General features: G+C 45.2%; 2 protein-coding genes across 8 annotated transcripts in view; both read left to right on the plus strand.

Annotated features, from left to right (window-relative positions):
• Window positions 1–2,212, plus strand: part of ulk1a (unc-51 like autophagy activating kinase 1a) — a 26,008-nt gene extending 23,796 nt beyond the window's left edge. For both annotated transcript variants that reach the window (XM_017468012.3, XM_017468013.3), the window contains 2 exons: window positions 458–593; window positions 769–2,212. In XM_017468012.3, the coding sequence (XP_017323501.1) occupies window positions 458–593; window positions 769–824 (192 nt within the window). In that variant the 3' untranslated portion in view covers window positions 825–2,212. The remainder of the gene's footprint in view (window positions 1–457; window positions 594–768) is intronic.
• Window positions 2,213–4,655: 2,443 nt separating this feature from the next.
• Window positions 4,656–17,834, plus strand: part of ep400 (E1A binding protein p400) — a 31,349-nt gene continuing 18,170 nt past the window's right edge. For 5 of the 6 annotated variants that reach the window (XM_053680075.1, XM_053680079.1, XM_053680076.1 and 2 more), the window contains exons 1-20: window positions 4,656–4,853; window positions 5,402–6,693; window positions 7,300–7,458; window positions 7,582–7,657; window positions 9,882–10,252; window positions 10,526–10,825; window positions 10,985–11,170; window positions 11,931–12,071; window positions 12,222–12,300; window positions 12,400–12,449; window positions 12,555–12,612; window positions 12,721–12,810; window positions 12,970–13,083; window positions 13,468–13,670; window positions 13,844–14,021; window positions 15,218–15,354; window positions 15,440–15,609; window positions 15,714–15,888; window positions 16,483–16,619; window positions 16,729–16,915. In XM_053680075.1, coding sequence (XP_053536050.1) covers window positions 5,452–6,693; window positions 7,300–7,458; window positions 7,582–7,657; window positions 9,882–10,252; window positions 10,526–10,825; window positions 10,985–11,170; window positions 11,931–12,071; window positions 12,222–12,300; window positions 12,400–12,449; window positions 12,555–12,612; window positions 12,721–12,810; window positions 12,970–13,083; window positions 13,468–13,670; window positions 13,844–14,021; window positions 15,218–15,354; window positions 15,440–15,609; window positions 15,714–15,888; window positions 16,483–16,619; window positions 16,729–16,915 — 4,053 coding nt within the window. In that variant the 5' untranslated portion in view covers window positions 4,656–4,853; window positions 5,402–5,451. The remainder of the gene's footprint in view (window positions 4,854–5,401; window positions 6,694–7,299; window positions 7,459–7,581; window positions 7,658–9,881; window positions 10,253–10,525; window positions 10,826–10,984; window positions 11,171–11,930; window positions 12,072–12,221; window positions 12,301–12,399; window positions 12,450–12,554; window positions 12,613–12,720; window positions 12,811–12,969; window positions 13,084–13,467; window positions 13,671–13,843; window positions 14,022–15,217; window positions 15,355–15,439; window positions 15,610–15,713; window positions 15,889–16,482; window positions 16,620–16,728; window positions 16,916–17,834) is intronic. The other variant, XM_053680078.1, reaches the window with a different exon arrangement.

Here is a 17,834-nt window from a genome sequence, read left to right on the forward strand (position 1 = left end):
CTCTCCATCTCTCTCTCTCCATCTCTCTCACTCTCTCCATCTCTCTCTCTCTCCATCTCTCTCGCGCTCTCTCTCCCCATCTCTCTCACTCTCACACTCTCCATCTCTCCATCTCACTCAGTCTCCATCTCTCTCTCTCTCACTCTCACACTCTCCATCTCTCTCTCTCTCTCTCACTCTCACACTCTCCATCTCTCTCTCTCTCTCTCTCACTCTCACACTCTCCATCTCTCTCTCTCTCTCTCTCACTCTCACACTCTCCATCTCTCTCTCTCTCTCTCTCTCTCACACTCTCCATCTCTCTCTCTCTCTCTCACTCTCACACTCTCCATCTCTCTCACTCTCGCACTCTCCATCTCTCTCTCCATCTCTCCCTCGCTGCCTGTGTTTTCCTCTCTGTTGAAGTTAACGAGGCAGCATATCTCTGAAGCTGCGTTCTGTTCTAACGTGTCATCAGGTGCAGGCTGCGGCTCTGGACGAGATGTTCCACCAGGGCGAGGCCTCTGTGCAGCGCTACCACAAAGCCTTGCTGCTGATGGAAGGCCTGTCCTTAATCATTACCGAGAGCTCCGACCTCAACAACATCAACAAGTGTAAGGAGCGTTCATGTTTTCTCTCTGAAGAGTTCTGTTTTCTCAATCCAGCGCTCGAGTTGTTCCCGTGTCAGTGCTGAGAACGATCCGCTAGCCGTACTAGTAGACACTGGGATTAAAGAAAGACTCCTCATCTCATTCTCGCGTGTGTGTGTGTGTGTGTGTGTCTTGGCAGGTAAGCAGTGTATCGTGCGGCGTCTCTCCTCCCTGCCACCGGGATCGTGTGCGTGATCACACGCCACGGAGGCTCGCCGTTTCCTCCGAGCCTCACATTTCCTCCGATGCCAAATGAATCTTCATCCCTCATCCACATGGTCCGATCATGATCTTCTAAATATGCTTCAGTCCCGTCGTCCCTCTTGTATCTCGTTAAGTTAATATGACTGAAGAAAGACTTTCCAGTGGCAGGAAACAGAACTCTTATGAAGCTCTGACACTGGAGACTCCTTCCGTGAATCACAGGAACCATATCAATGACTATAATTAACGATAATCGGTTTATTATCGGTCTCCGTTTATCCGGAGGCATGTTGTTACGGAAGAGCCGCGGTTATGGAAGACGAATCGACACACCTTCTGACCAATCAGAACTGAGAGCCAATTGAGCGGTATAAATTGGATTAAAAGCCGGTTTAAGGGTCTTACAGCGTTAGAAACGTGTGCGAATTAATTCCTCGGTCGTCTGGCAGAACACTGATCCACTTCAGCATTAGCAGTGACCTCGGCTACGATTCATTACCCCGAATCGACTCGTCCCGTTCCGTTCCGACTCACGATTCTTTATCAGACGGACTGTGTGTTTTTTCTGTCTCTAACTCGAATCTTTTGACGTTTTACGCCCTAAAGCATGGCCTTCCTCGCATGAACGGAAAACTCAAAAGGAAGCGTGTTATTATTATTATTATTATTATTATTATTATGGTTGCAGTCGAAGTCTACGCAGCCGTGCTAGGCTTGATCTGAGAAGGTCAGACGGGTCGCGTGGTGTCAGTGATACACAGAACAGGTTCAAATGCTATACAAGTGACAGACCAAGCGAAAGCATTCTCTCTGACCTTTGACTTGCCGTGTGATCCTTTAAACTCTGATATTTATTGCGAGAACCGTATGAATCAGCTACTGTACCTGTATTATTTACAACTGTCTTTACGATGAAGCACTTTATGAGCGAGAACGCTACCCGGATGCCTAAACGAGTCTACTGTAGAGGAGCTGACCTCCTTGCTCGCCTGGATAGCTTTCACTTAATTTATTCTGTCGTATGTATTACAGCACCTTTTTAAAAAAAAATAAAAATAAAAAATGCACACGACTCACATGGATCAAGTATTCTAACTGTTGAAAAGTTAGAGATGACAATTTTTTCTGAGTTTTTTTTTTTTTTTTGTATTGCCAGATTTTTTTGTTGTTGTTTTTTAACATGTTAGACAACGGCCTTATGTATGCACACAAAATGCACACGAGCACCTGTTGTGTGTGTCTGTGTGTGTGTATATATATAAATGATGTTTGTGAAGTTTGAATGCTTGTCTTTTTTTCTTTATTTTTCCAAAAGCCAAGGTTTGTAATGTTTGTAGTTTTGTGTGATGATCAAAAATAAAAGTTTGGTCCTATTTTTAGCTGGCTTTTAAGTGTGGCTTTTTTTTCTCTCCAAAAAAACAAACAAACAAACAAAAAAAGGATTCTGGGCATAGTGGCATTGGAGCTGAAGACTGTCCCAGGAATACCGGACAAGACACCAGGGACACCAGCCCAAAAAACAACAACAACAACAAACAAACAACCTAATAAACAAACAAACAGATCAATCCAAGCATTTTATAAAATCTCTGACTTTATTATCCCAAGAAGTGTTAAATGTGTTGCTTCTAAATCCTTCCCCCCACATTTAACAGTGCAAATATATTTTATATAAATAAAACAATAAAGAAAGAAAAACATTTTATCCTAATCGTCCCGTTTCTCTAGAATTGTGTATTCGCTTAACCTTTACTACAGCTACAATAAATACCTACTGTAGGTACACTGCAGTTACTCCAAACTATTTATTTGTCATTAATTATAAGTTAATATTGTTGTTATTATTATTATTATTATTATTAGAAGTAAAAAGTACACCAGACAATTTGTGCTTGTTTGTCATTAATTATCAAACACACAAATAACATCCTGCTTCTCTTGAAACGTTGTGTACTTTGCTTAACCTTAACCACATCTACAATAATTGAATAATTACTTAAGTACACGGCAGTTACACTAAACAATTTGTTTGTTTGTCGTTATAAATCTACACTGGTGTAGAATCGTTTCTATCTACACTACATCTCTGGGGCAGGTGATTGAGTCTCATGGCTTGTCATATCATCGCTATGCTGATGACACCCAGCTTTATTTGTCCTTCTATTTGACCCATCCGTCTCTGCACGTACCTCTGCTTGCCTGTCGGACATCTCGGTCTGGATGAGGGAACACCACCTTAAGCTCAACCTGGCAAAATCTGAGCTGCTTGTCATCCCAGCCTGTCCATCAATCAACCACAACCTCACTGTACAGCTCGACTCAACCACGCCCAAGCCAACCAGGACGGCCAGGGACCTTGGGGTGATTCTCGATGACAGCTTGACCTTTACAGACCACATCTCAACAACTGCACGGTCGTGTAGGTTAATCCTGTACAGCATCAAGAAAATCAGACCCTACCTCACCGAACAGGCTACACAGATACTAGTCCAGGCTCTTGTTATCTCAAAACTGGACTACCGCAACTCACTACTCTCGGGTCTCCCAGCCAGCTCCGTCAAACCCCTTCAGATGATTCAGAATGCAGCAGCACACCTCGTCTTCAACCAGCCCAAGAGAACCCATGTCACACCCTCTTCATCTCCCTCCACTGGCTTCCCGTAGACGCCCGCATAAAATTCAAGGCCTTGGTGCTCACCTACAAGACCTTGTCTGGAATAGCGCCCCCTACCTCAACTCTCTCCTGAGGGCTTACCTTCCCTCTCGCAATCTGCGATTGATTAACGACCGACGCTTAGTAGAGCCTACTCAGCGTGGCTCAAGATCCCTTTCCAGAACCTTCATGCTAACAGTTCCTCAGTGGTGGAATGAACTTCCAATCTCAATCCGGACCGCAGAATCTCTCACCATCTTCAAAAAACAGCTAAAGACCCACCTCTTCCGTCAACACCTAACCAACTCATAAAAATGTATATATATAAATAAACAAATTGCACTTACACCTCTACTCTCAATTACACCTCCGGAACTCAATTAATGGATCTTGTACGGTAGCACGACTTGTACTGTTCTCTGCTTGATATATCGCTTTGCTTGTATTTCCTCATTTGTCAGTCACTTTGGATAAAAGCATCTGCTAAATGAATAAATGTAAATGTATAAACAAACAAATAAACAAATATCCTGTTTCTTCAGAAACATGTTTTTGTTTAACCATAACTACGTTTACAATAATTGCTTAATTACTTATAATAATTACTTATGTACGCTGTGGTCAGAACAAACAATGTGTTTGTTTGTTATAAATAAATAAACAAACAAACAAATACTCAACTGTCCTGTTTCTCTAGAAACTTTGTGGATTGGTTTAACCCGTACCTACATCTACATTCATTTAATAATTACTTTAATACACTCTGATTAGACCAAACTGTTTGTTTGTTTGTTTGTTTGTCATTATTAAATGATTAAATCCAAACATGACGATTTGTCTGTTACGATTTGGTGCTTATGTAAACCTAACATCGCAGCAGCTCATTGGTTGACAGCTAGAATTCTTCTCTCCGATTGGTTAGAGCTTCTGTCAATTACTATCAAGGCCCGCCCTTTTAAACAAGAGTATTTCCGGGTAACGGGAGAATTAAAGGAAGTGGCCGATAATTAAACAAGCTGTTTTTTAATCCTACGCTTATGTCGATTAGACATATGGTGCAGTAAATATGGCTCAAAAGTCACGATTTTTATACGTTTTATGACATCAAGCACGTAATTATTTACGAATAAGCCGCTGGGTGAGCTGGTGCGCATGCGCAGTGTGAACAGCTTGTCAGTAGTAGCTAGCGCTCACCATGATACACACAGCGCCACCGCGACGCTTTTTATAAACTCGGAGCGGTTTTTGTTTTGTTTTCTTTTGGGGTTTTTTTTTTTTTTGGCTGTTCTGGTGTCAGTACAGCGTTATATACAGCCTGGGGATTATTATAACACCGAATGGTGCGCGCGTGCGACAGCTAATTAGTTGTAAGTCCTGGTGAATTTGGTGTATAATTGCTAGGATGCTAGCGGTGTGTTTATTTCCACGGCTTGTTTTTATCTCGCGAGCGCATAAAAGAAAACGCCACCGCTGCTTTGTTTATTTGTGTTATTCGGCCCACGTTGTAGCTTAATGTCTTCAACTGCGATATTATAAACGTAGTTTATAAGAGTAAAAACGGCTGAAAGCTAAAATGAAAAGATAGGTTTTGTTTTTGTTTAATTTTGCTAGCTGGTTGCTAGCCGCTAGCTAGCAGGCTATTGAGGTACAGATAAGCGGAGCTAGCATGCTAGTCACAGTGATAACGAGTAGATGCGGGGTGTGTGTAATATAATTTAAGATAAACGTAGTGTTTTATGTTAAACATGAAGATGTTCGTATGATTGTTTTACTCTGTGTATGTTGCATGTGGAATTAATGAATAATAATCTACATGGAGTAAACGATACTGTAGATCTGTGCTGCATATGGATAATTATTGTGTGTGTATTATAGAGTAATGTAATTGTTTGTTTGTCTCGTTTTGTTTTTTAAGGGTGCCATTATTATTGTTATTTTTAATCAACACTGTGTCCGTGCCACGCGATGCACCATGGAGGAGGTCCACCAAGTGCACAACGAAATGCTCAGAGATCCAAATCCTTCACGAGCTCGGAAGCAGACGAACAGCAGCCGATCACAGTCACGCAGCAACAACCCGTGGCCGTGGCTCATCCGCAGTCGCCGGTGACGACGTTCACCACGGCGGCGAGCCCCGTGGTCTCGGCTCCTCAGTCCCCTAACTACCAGATCATCATGAGTCGAAGCCCCGTGGCCGGCCAGAACATGAACATCACCTTACAGAACGTGGGGCCCATGGTCTCCGCGAACCAGCAGATCACGCTGACGCAGCTGCCCCTGCAAAATCCGGCTTCGCCCGGCTACCAGCACCCAGCTTCTCAGCGGAGGTTCGACCACAGCTCGTCTCCGTACCTCCAAGTGGCTTCGCCCCATCCTGCGCCTATTCAGCCTCAGAGTCCGACACAGCACAGCCCCGGCCCACTGCAGGCCGTGACCAGGCAGGGTGCCCCTCTCGGGGTGTGCGCGCAAAGCCCTACGCGTTTCGTCGAAACTGGAATCGTGTTGCGTCAGATTAACCTCAGTAGTCCTCCCGGAAGCGGACACTTCGTGTACCAGGATAACACAGGCTTGACTCAGCTGGCTCCGACGACGGTCGGCACGGTGCAGCTGGCGTCTCCTGCCGGGACGCCGGCGTCCGTGAGGGAGAGACGCCTCTCTCAGCCGCACTCTCAGACCGGCGGCACCATCCATCACCTGGGCCCGCAGAGTCCCGTGGCGTCCGGAGCCGCTCTTCCGGCCTTAGCCAGCCCCGGTCACATCACCACGTCCAACCTCCCTCCTCAGATCAGCAGCATCATCCAGGGGCAGCTTCGGCCCGTCGTCGCAGGGGTCGCGGCGTCCGGACTGACTACCTTCGGCGCCGTCCCTCCTTCCAGTCCTTCTCGGAGTACCGCGAACCCCCCGCCGACTCCCAAAAAGGTCCAGCCCAAGAAGTTGGAGGAGATAGCACCCCCTAACGCCGAGGTGGCTCAGCTGAGGAAGCAGTGTTTGGAGCATCACACCAAGAAGATGGACAGCCTGAAGGACGTGTTCAAGGACTACCTGATCGAACTCTTCTTTCTGCAGCACCTGCAAGGCAACATGATGGACTACCTGGCCTTCAAGAAGAAGCCGTGCGTGCCGCTCTTCACCTACCTGAGGCAGAACGATCTCGACCTCGAGGACGAGGAGGAAGAAGAAGAACAATCTGAGGTCATCAACGACGAGGTAAAGTGTCCTGAGAGGTTTTTTTTTTTTTTCTTACGTTTATAAAGTTGCAGTCAGGTATCTTTTTTTTTCTGTTTATATATTTAAATAGGAACTGAAGGTACTTGGGGAGCTCTGGAGGAAGTTCTAGTGTTTATATAACTTTATATAAGTGATTATATTTCATATTTAAATAACCAGATTATATCAGCTCGAGAAAAGTCTTTGGGGGGGGGGGGGGGGGGGTGTAGAATATAAATCCCCTTCCGTCGAGTCGTTATGAACTGGGATTAATTTACTACGCTATATAAGATGAAGAAAAATCTGCCACTGTTAATGAAATGAAAACTTTATTTGAACCTAGAGTTGAGAAAAATGTGTCAAAATAATAATCAAAACTGTGAGCAGTAACCAATTGAAATCCTTTACGGCACTGCACGGTTAGTTCTACAGGTTAATCCATCCTTCCTTTCCGGTAAATTCTAGAGAATCGATGAACCCGAAGTTGTGTGTCCCCCGAGTACCTTTAATTCCTGTCGGTGCCAGTAAATCTGTCTCGCACGAACAGCAGCGAGTGCAAAACGACTTCAGCGAGATCTTTTCATCCAGCAGCCGTTTTCATTTCAGGGCCACTGTGCGAGCGTTGTATGTACGTCTGTTTCTATGACAACCACTCAGGTGAAAGTAGTGACAGGAAAGGACGGTCAGACGGTGACGCCCGTCGCCATATCCACCCAGCTCCCGCCGAACGTCTCGGCGGCGTTTTCCACTCAGCCGCAGTTTCAGGTGAGACATCAGACACGTCACGGTCCCTGGAAAGACCTCCGTGTGTGTGTGTGTGTACACATTGCTTTATTCATTCCGATCAGGTTATATATTAATATTTTTGACGCTCTGTGACGTTCACAGGCTCATCCTGGTGCTGCAGGTTCCAATCCCGTGGACATGGAGGCCTTCAAACGGCAGCAGGCTTTGGCTCAAGCAGGTAGACCGGCGTCGCTGAAGGATTTTTTTTTTTTTTTTTTTCTTTCTTCCCCCGTTCTTCTTTTTTTTTCTCTTCCTCCCCTCTCTCTCTTTCTTTCCTTCATTTCCTCCTCAAATTTGCTTCTGCTTAATCAATATTCAGCATCTTTTCCCAGCGCTGTGTGTTCGAAGCCCATGAAAACGGACGAGCGCCGCTTCCTAACGTCCGACTTGCTGGTGTGCAATCGTCATTGCTGTGTGCCTAGTGTTTTTTTTATTATTTATTTTTTATTTCCTTTTTTTTTTTTTTTTTTTTTATTCCCAAATATCCGTGTTTCCTTGTTCTATTCCCCCAACCCTTCCCTTTACAATCTTCCTCCTTTTTTTTTTTTTTTTTTTTTTTTTGCGTGTTGAGGGTGTTGTGTGTTTTGCATCCCAGATCAGGCTAAGCGGTCCCGGATCGAAGTGGTTCGCCACGGGATGATATTCCAGCACCCCGTTGTAGCTCCTTTAGGATCTCCCGGCGTTCCCCTCCAGCAGCTTATGCCGACAGCGCAAGGTAGGAGCGCCGCTGTGTTTTATTCCCCCCCTCCACGGCCCGGGTTCCACTACTGTTGGTTTAGAGACGCGCTGCTGGAGGTCAGAGGTCGACCCAGAGAGTACTGAGTGATGACCCCTTCCCTTTTGTCATTGAATTTTTATTTATTATTTCGTTATCGACCCGAGCCCAAATTCAAATTTGACCCGCCCCGCCGGAAGTTCAGGCTCCGAGTGGTACGAGAAGATCGAGGAGAAGAGACGGAGCGTCCGAAAGGGAAGAAACCGTGTCTGGTGTTCACTTTTATTAGATTTTTTTTTTCCCCTTTATGATTTGATATCATTCACTCATCGTTCGATCATTTCTCTTCTCCTTTGCTGGCTCACCGGATGATGAGTCTCGGACAGCTGCACTCACCTTTTTTTTTTTTTTTTTTTTTTTTTTAAATCCACGTTCATCTGATGTTCATGTTCTACCTGGAGTCTCTGGCTCCGCCCCTTTCCCCTGATCTCATCGTCGACTAGCACACCTCGGTTCTCATCGTCTAGACGTTCTTCTCGTCCATCTTTTCCATCCGTCATTCCTGGTTTCTCCAGCATTTTGTCACGACTTGGCCTCTTATCCCTCAGTCCAGGTCATTTAGCAAGACCGAAGTGACTCAGGAGCTTAAAGCGGCCGCGTTACAGGTGAAGCGAATTGGCGTAAAGGCTAGCTTGACGGAGGTGCTTCATTAAGTGTGCACTTTAAGCCCAGCCCTGTCCTGCTTTTCACCCTAATCTGCCCCCCCCCCTTCCCCTCCGCCCCCTCCCTTGTCTTTATTCTGCTCTTACACCCCGCTTTGCTCTGTTGTATAAGCTGTCTAAATGCAATGTAACGTAACAGGTGTAACACGCATGCTCATCCTATGGTGTCTGTGCTTAGTTGCATTTTCTTTCTTTCTTTATTTTTCCTCTTTTTTTCCTTCTTTGCTGTTCTTATCTTATCACTGCATTTTTCCATTCTTTTTATTTATTTATTTTTTTTAAATTGTTTGAATTTATAATGCATGCAATTGTATATAATTTTATATTAGTATCACTGAACATAATTTATTGCTTGTTGTTTTAAAAAAAAATATATATATATAATTTGACGATTTTATTTCTTAAACACTTTTTAAACACACAGTTCTTCTCGTTTCTTATGTAATCATTATTATTATTATTATTATTATTATTATTATTATTATTGCGTAGATGTTTTTCTTTAACACCACACAGTTTTTTTTTCCAAAAGTGAGTAATTAATTATCATTAACATCACGTTCATTAAAAGTTAATTTAATGCCATAGGATAGTAGTGTTGTTAGGTTTTTAATTCTTCTTTTTTTCTTTTTTTTTTAAAATATAAATATTTGATCAAATGTGGTGTTTTCAATGTTTCATCCTCTCCTTCTGGCGACTCTCCTGTACCCTCCTCTCCTCCTTCATTCTCTCCACATTTCCTCTCCATTTCCTCCTTCATTTTCTCTCTTCGCTTTTCTTTCTTACTCTCATTCTCTTACTCTGCCCCTGTTCTTTGTCTCTCTGTTCTTCTTCTCCTTCTTCCTTTCCCTTACTCCGCCCATTTTCTCGATTGCATTCCCACACTTTTTCTTTCCATCCCTCTCTCTCTCTCTCTCTCTCTTTCTCCCTCTCTCTTTCTATATCTTCCCTCCATTCTCTCTCAGGTGGCATGCCCCCCACCCCACAAGCAGTCCAGATAGGGGGGCAGAACCAGAACCAGCAGCAGTACGACCCATCCAAAGGCCCTCCGGTGCAGAACGCCGCCAGCCTCCACACCCCTCCACCCCAGCTGCCAGGCCGGCTTCCCCAGGCCACGCTGCCCATGGCTGCTTTGCCTCTAGCTCTGTCTCAGGCTCAGCCCGTGGTGCTGGAGCAGCAGCAGTGCCAGGTGTCAGCCGGGCAGCTCCAGGCCCAGGTGAAGCTGCAGGGGGCAGGGGCTGTGCTGGCTGCAGTGAACCCACACCCACAGCTGCAGATGCAGCTCCAAATACAACAGCAGCAGCAAACGCAGCCGGTCATGCAGCCAGGACAGGCCGTGAGTAAAGAAGCCTTATCTTCATCTAATTACAACCTTTTAAATGAGTCATATATATATATATATATATATATATATACATAAAATCATAAAATATAAGAACCTATCAGGTTTCAGTATGCAAATTCAATCTATGCAGCACCAGTTTACTAGGAGGAGTGATATAGGCGCATTGCTAATTTGCGTATTCATCAAATGTAAATTTGTTCTCTAATATGATTTATCGTGGGAATCATGGGTTTCATAATTTCATCCTTCCTCCTTTCCCTCAAGACCGTCGCGCTCGTCCGGCCCGGAGCGGAGACGTCCCAGCCCGCTCAGCGTCTGATGTCCAACCCCCTGTCCTCCTCCGTCATGTCCGCCGCACCTTTATCCTCCTCCCTGCCCTCCCCTCTCCCGTCCACCCCGGTCCGGACCCCTGCGACTCACACGCTCTCCCCCGCCTCGCACTCCAAACTCACGGCCTCCAACGGCACTTCGGCGCTGAAGCTGTCCGCGCTGAGCCAGGGCTCGGTTCCTAACAGCAGCACCCAGGAGAGCTCCCAGGACAAGCAGGCAGAGCAGGCTAAACTGGTGAGACCAGCAAATCTCTGTTTTAGCAAAAACTGTTTGATTGTTTTTGAATATCTTAATCCTAAAGGAGTAGTTTGGTCAAAAAAGGAAATTTAGGTGACGATCCTCTTGGCACAAATGCTCAGGCTGACTTTTTACTGCCCCCCCCCATATATGTAGGAGAGCCAAGTGCATCAACGCGTTGCTGAGCTGAGGAAGGAGGGACAGTGGTCCGCTAGCCGGCTGCCTAAACTGCAGGAAGCCAGCAGGCCCAAATCTCAGTGGGACTACCTGCTGGAGGAGATGCAGTGGATGGCTGCCGATTTTGCCCAGGAGAGACGCTGGAAAATGGCCGCCGCCAAAAAGGTAAGAAAGGAGCTAATGTGTCGAGTAACACTGCTTTTCTCTTAACGATGCTCGGAGACTCTTATAGTGGCGGGCGGTACACCGTAAGATGAAAACATTCGGGGGTTTTTTTCTTTTGAGTCAAGCAGTACATAGGAGTTAAAAGCAGGTAAAGCGCTACGATCGGTCTGAGGATGAGTGATGGAGCGATGAGTGAGTGGTTTGGATTTGTCGCTTTACCTCTAGTGCTCGACCGATAATCGGTTTCCCCGATATTTATTTAAGCGTTTTCCCGTAATTGTGAAGCGGTTTTGTAATGCGTTGGTGCCATCTCGTGGGCGTTTTGAGAATTGCGTGCTGGGGCGCTATCGCAGTTACAGGTAAAGTATGCTTGCTTCGCTTTAACTAGTAAACTTTATTTAACATAACAGCCATTAACGCACACAGTTACATAAACACTTGATATGTGGTTTAAGTTTAAGCAGCTTGGTGCTAAGAAAGTCACGTAATCCATTGACCTCATCGAAGCTTTTATTTAAAAAAATACACCCCACTTTAATAATAGTGCGCTTTATTTATATATATTTTTGCACTCTTTCAGACCTCACTATTTATTGATGTATCAATAAGAGGTTTTGTTTTGAAATTGTCAAAATTCTGAGATATATGTGTGTCGAATACAAGCCTTCGTACCGATAGAAGTCAGCGTGACGATGCTTGGACGTGACGTCCCACTGATGTGCTTTTTTTTTTCTTTTCTTCTTCTTTTCTTATTTTCCAGCTGGTGCGCACCTGTGCCCGCTACCACGTCGAGGTGAGGAAGGCCGAGGAGAGGAAGAAGATGGAGGAGGAGCTGAGGTTGAGAAACATAGCCAGCGTCATCGCACGTGAGGTGGACTACTTCTGGTCCAACATCGAGCAGGTAAAAAAAAAAAAAAATCATACGTTATACATTCATTTATAATTTGTATTCATGTGTGAACTTCCCCGCCTCCACCGCCCCCCCTAAAATCCCCGAGAGTCAGATTTATTTATTCTGAAAGTGTTTCTGACGATATCCTCGTTGTCTCAGGTTGTGGAAATCAAACTGCATTTGGAGATCTTGGGCAAAAGACAGAAAGTGCTCAGGCTGCAGAAATCAGGGACCAAAGGTGAGAGCGGTGTTTTAGTTCGTTCGTTCGTGTCGAATACACGTTGTGTCGGTCGGAATTTAAAAAAATATCGACTCTTGCCGCTTTGTGTCGATCCAGGACAAAGCAGTAAATCTTCTCCAGCTTCAGGAAAGAAGGACAGTCGAGTGGTGAGATTGTTTTGTTTGTCTTATGTATAGACCTCTCTTTGTTTTTGTTTTTTTTTTTAAATTACGTCGAGTTCCGATTGGTTCACAGCTCCTTCTGTTCCTCAGGAGTCCGGGAGCACCACCCGCAAGAGGAAGACGAGCACGTCCCTTTCTGACCAAGAGGGTGTGTAGGAGATGATACCGTCCTATCTGCTCAGAGTTTTCTTTGGCTTAACGACCGGACCCCCTGGCTTAATGTGTGTGTGTGTGTGTGTGTGTGTGTGTTTTGCAGCTGAAGATGAGGAGAGCACTATAGAGGAGCAGGAGGCTGTGGAAGTTGCCGCCGAGCAAAAAGAGGAGCTCGCCGAGCTCGCCAAGGAAGGTCAGTGACTGCTTTTACGCGGCTACGAAAGTACAAAGGTCTTTCTGTGTTTAAATCCCATTCAAGACAAGATTTGCCACGGGAGAAGAAATTGTTGCTGTTTGTTTGTTTGTTTGTTTGTTTAAATCGTCGTGCTCCTGTTTTGTTTTTGTTTTGTAGCCGAGGTGCCGTTGGAGGCTTTGGTAAAGAAATACGCCGGTGCGTATGCCGAGGGATTCGCGTGGCCACAGCCCGCCTGCCAGAGCGAGGACGAGGAGAGAGATGAAGTCGAAGGCAAGGTTTCGTCCTCACTATACGTCAATGAATCACTCTGGAGTGTTAAACACGCTCTCCAAAGCCTGCTCGTGTTTTTTTTTTTTTTTTTTTTTAGTATTTCAGTATTTTTAAAAATATTTTTAAAATATTTTTGTGCGGAAGTGTCTTATAGTCTAGAAATAAATTGCAATATGGCTGATAACACGTTATATAACGTTGACGCTGTGGAAAAACGGAGAAAGTATGTAATAATGAGAGATACTCTCCCCGCTTACACGCGTTACACCTCAACCCCTCCCTTTGATGGTGCCGTTATTTTTTTTGCATTTGTGTAGCCTGCTCGATTACGTAGACGTGTCCTGTCGTTACGCGATCTGAAATATTCTCTTAAATCTACATTAGACGTGGATAGTTGTCCGCTGGACAGCCCGCACGAGGCGGTTCTCATCGACACGCTCCTGAGCGACGAGCAGTACCGTGGACCCGAACGGAGCAACGGTGCCGCCGGAAACGCCGCCGACGGGAAACCCATGAAGGATATCGCAGAAGTGTCCCGGGCGACGGACCTGATCCTGCCCAAAGGCAGTGCTCGGACTACGCCGACCGTGAGCTCCCTTACTTACTTCCTTCCTTCCTCGGCGGAAACACGCCTATAGAGACTTTTAATAGACACGATTTTCATCTCATTTTGATGGTTGAGGTGGTTTTAATTCCCGGCGTATTTAACTCTTCTGCCATTCTCCTGTCGTCTTGGGGGTGTGTTTTGTTTTGTCTTTAGACTCGCCTTCCCATGCCGTCCCTCCTTCACGGCTCTCTGAGAGATTACCAGCTGGTGGGTGTCGAGTGGTTGGCTAACCTGCACCGAAAACACCTCAACGGCATCCTGGCAGACGAGACCGGACTGGGCAAGACCGTCCAGACTGTGGCCTACCTCGCACACCTGGCCTGTCACGAAGGTCCGTCTTGCTATCTCTAATCTCCAGCACTCCGCCCTAATACTCCGTGATCAGCTGCATCCGTACGGGGCGTTTTCAGACCTGTAAATCTGCGCCTGGTTCCGAAATCGTCACAGTCCGGCGTCTTCTCCATCGGTCATAAGTTTGTGGACACCCGACCGAAATGGTTCTCCTGATCTTAAAAAAAACCTTTTGATCTGAAGGTGTATGGCCAGACGTGTGAAATCGGTGTCGTAGGCAAAGTAATAACCATGCCGACGTATTCGTCTCTTTCATTAGAAAAGTAACGTTTTATTTACAACAACGTGGTGTTTTAAACGGACGACTCGGAGAGAAATATTCCGGGGGGAAAAAACAAAAAAGATTAAAAAGCATCTCGGGAAATTCCTCGAGAAATCGGCCGAGAAAACGCCAAGACTACATTTCTGCAAATTCTAGGCGGAAAGGGGTCTACTCTGAAGATGCTAAAATATTCAATTATTTTAATTTATTTGCTTGTTTGTTTTTTTAATCAGAATATAATTCCCATAGTTCCATTTGTGTTACTCCAGAGTTGTTGTGAGGCGTTCTATCTCGTCTCTCGGTCCGAGTTAAACCTCGATTAGCGCCGCGAGCCGTTAGCAAAACGAACGCGCTTTTTACACGACGCAGTTCCCATCGTGCACCGCCGCGCACGTCCGGTCGGATCGCTTCCTCTCCACGAGCTGAGCGCGATTGCCGTGTACGTCTCAACGGACCGAACCAAGGGAGAAAACGCACCATGCTCCAAAACAAACGAGCCAGGCGTGAAAACGCCCTACAGAATAAAACTCTCAGTAGCAGGGGTTCCATCCACGTGTTTTTATGCAAATTTTGGGATATAGAATTTATTTATTTATTAAACCTCCTTGGAAGGTCTCTTGAACACGGTGTTTTATGTGACAATGCAAGTTAAATTCGCTTCTTGGATGGAAACATGGCTACCGATTGAAGGACCGCGTTAAAGGAAATGTTTTGTTCTTCTTTGGTGTTGTACTTCAGGAGGTACGAGCTTTCTAACAAAGCTAGAGATACAAACTCGGGATGCTGAGCTTTTTTCTTTTCTTTTCTCTTCGGCTGAAGTACGTTCCAGGAACAGGCACGGTCGTGTTACACCGTCTGACAGGTTTACCATCAGTAGGAATTCCAGATGTTAGTTGGTGTTTTCTTTTTTGCAGGTATATGGGGCCCTCACCTGGTGGTGGTGAGAACCTGCAAGCTGCTAAACTGGGAAATGGAGTTCAAGCGCTGGTGCCCGGGCCTCAAAATCCTCTCGTACTTGGGTGGCAAGCGAGAGCGCAGATACAAACGATCGGTAAGAGCATCAAAGCGTTTAATCACACGTACACGTGTAGCCCCGTGGCGTTAGCCTTACTCCCGTTCGCCTCGTCTCTCCGCAGTGGTGGTCCGAGCCCAACGGCTTCCACGTGTGCCTTACGTCGTACAAGCTGCTCCTGAAAGACCAGGCTCACTTCCTGAAGAGGCGCTGGAGGCACCTGGTGCTGGACGAAGTGCAGCTGATCAAGAACATGACCGAGAAACACTGGGAAACCGTCTTCACACTCAGGAGGTCAGGCGCCATCTCCGCCCTGAATAAATAAGATGGGAGGTGCTTTGTGTCTTGTGGTGATTTATTTTTGTCTCTCTCTCTCACACACACACACACACACACAGCCAGCAGAGGATCTTGCTGATCAACAGCCCTCTACAGAACACTCTGAGAGAGCTGTGGACCATGATCCACTTCCTCCTGCCTGGGATCACTCGCTCGTACCTGGACTTCCCCATCAAACCCGGCGCAGACCAGAACCAGGACTACTGCCACAAACTGCTCATCAGACTACACAGGGTAGGCGCACACACACACATTGTGTTATCCAGGCTAATTTTATTTATATTTAATTGCTTCAAACTGGAGCTCTTTGTCTTTATTAGCATTTTCCATACTGTCCCAACTTTTTCGGAATCGGGGTCGTAATTAAAATCCGTCTCTGCGAAGAACCTTGAAACGCCCCGCGTTATTCGATGCGTTGATGTAATTTCCACTGAAACAGGAAGTCGGGGAGGAACATATGGACCGGCTCCACCCCTTTTTAAGTAGCCAATAGTGTTTAGCGTACCTCACAGCCAGGGAACCTTTCGACTGTTAGGTGCGGGACGCTTCGGATGCTAGAGAGCGTGTGATTGAGACAGATCTGATGAGAAGCTGTAGTGCAGAATGATGTCATCAACATCGTTGGTCCGTATCGGCGGTAGAGAGCGTAGAGATTTTTCTGCCTCCGAAGCGGCATCAAAGAGCAACGCCCAAACTGTAATCCTGATGTAGTAGTAAATCTGTATAGCGCACCGAGCTGGTGAGTAAAACACTTGTGCTTTGTAGTGAAAGACCTTTCTCTTCGTTTCTCTTCGCTTCTCCTCGCCCTCTCCCGCCACGCGCGTGTAGATGATTCAGCCCTTCATCCTGCGTCGCTCCAAGAGGGATGTGGAGAAGCAGCTGCCTAAGAAGTACGAGCACATCCTGAAGTGCCGGCTCTCCTCCAGACAGAAGAGCATGTACGAGGACATCCTCACGCAGCCCAGGTCCGTACCAGCCGCATCGTTATAACCGTATATTAGCACTGATTTAAATAGAGCGGGAACCACTGTGTTAAATTCAACGCTCTGTGTGTGTGTCTGTTTGACTGTGTAGCGCTCAGGAGGCTCTTAAGACGGGACACTTTGTAAGCGTGCTGCAGGTTCTAATGCAGCTGCAGAGGATCTGTAATCACCCGGATTTGATCCAGATCAGAGAGACTGCCAGCTCGTACACATGCCAAAGCCTGCAGTATAACACGCCATCTTTACTGCTCACAGCTCTGCAGAAGGACCAGTGGAAGGTGTGTGTGTGTGTGAGTGAGAGAGAGCGAGAGAAAGAAAGGAATTCCTGTTATGTACTGGTGATGAGTGATGGAGAACTGTGGACTGGACAGTGGGCAGTTTTTTTTTTTTGTTTTTTTTTTTGTTATTTTCATTTATTCAGTCTCTTTTATTATTATTGTTGCAATTGATAGATAGGTAGATGGATGGGTAGATTTATAGATAGAAGGGTAGATAGATAGATAGATAGATAGAAGGGTAAATATGTAAATAGAATGGTAGATATGTAGATGGATAGAAGGATAGATAGAAGGGCAGATATGTAAATAGAAGGGCAGATATGTAAATAGATAGAAGGGTAGATATGTAAATAGATTGATGGGTAGATATGTAAATAGATAGATAGAAGGGTAGATATGTAAATAGATAGATAGAAGGGTAGATATGTAAATAGATAGATAGATGGGTAGATATGTAAATAGATAGATAGATGGGTAGATATGTAGATAGATAGATAGATGGGTAGATATGTAAATAGATTGATGGGTAGATATGTAAATAGATAGATAGAAGGGTAGATATGTAAATAGATAGATGGGTAGATATGTAAATAGATAGATTGATGGGTAGATATGTAAATATATAGATAGATGGGTAGATATGTAACTAGATGGATAGAAGGGTAGATATGTAAATAGATAGATGGGTAGAAGGGTAGATAGATAGATAGAAGGGTAAATATGTAAATAGAATGGTAGATATGTAGATGGATAGAAGGATAGATAGAAGGGCAGATATGTAAATAGATAGAAGGGCAGATATGTAAATAGATAGAAGGGTAGATATGTAAATAGATAGAAGGGTAGATATGTAAATAGATAGATAGAAGGGTAGATATGTAAATAGATAGATAGATGGGTAGATATGTAAATAGATAGA

This window comes from Ictalurus punctatus, chromosome 5, assembly GCF_001660625.3.
Source record: "Ictalurus punctatus breed USDA103 chromosome 5, Coco_2.0, whole genome shotgun sequence".
Taxonomy (NCBI): Eukaryota; Metazoa; Chordata; class Actinopteri; order Siluriformes; family Ictaluridae; genus Ictalurus; species Ictalurus punctatus.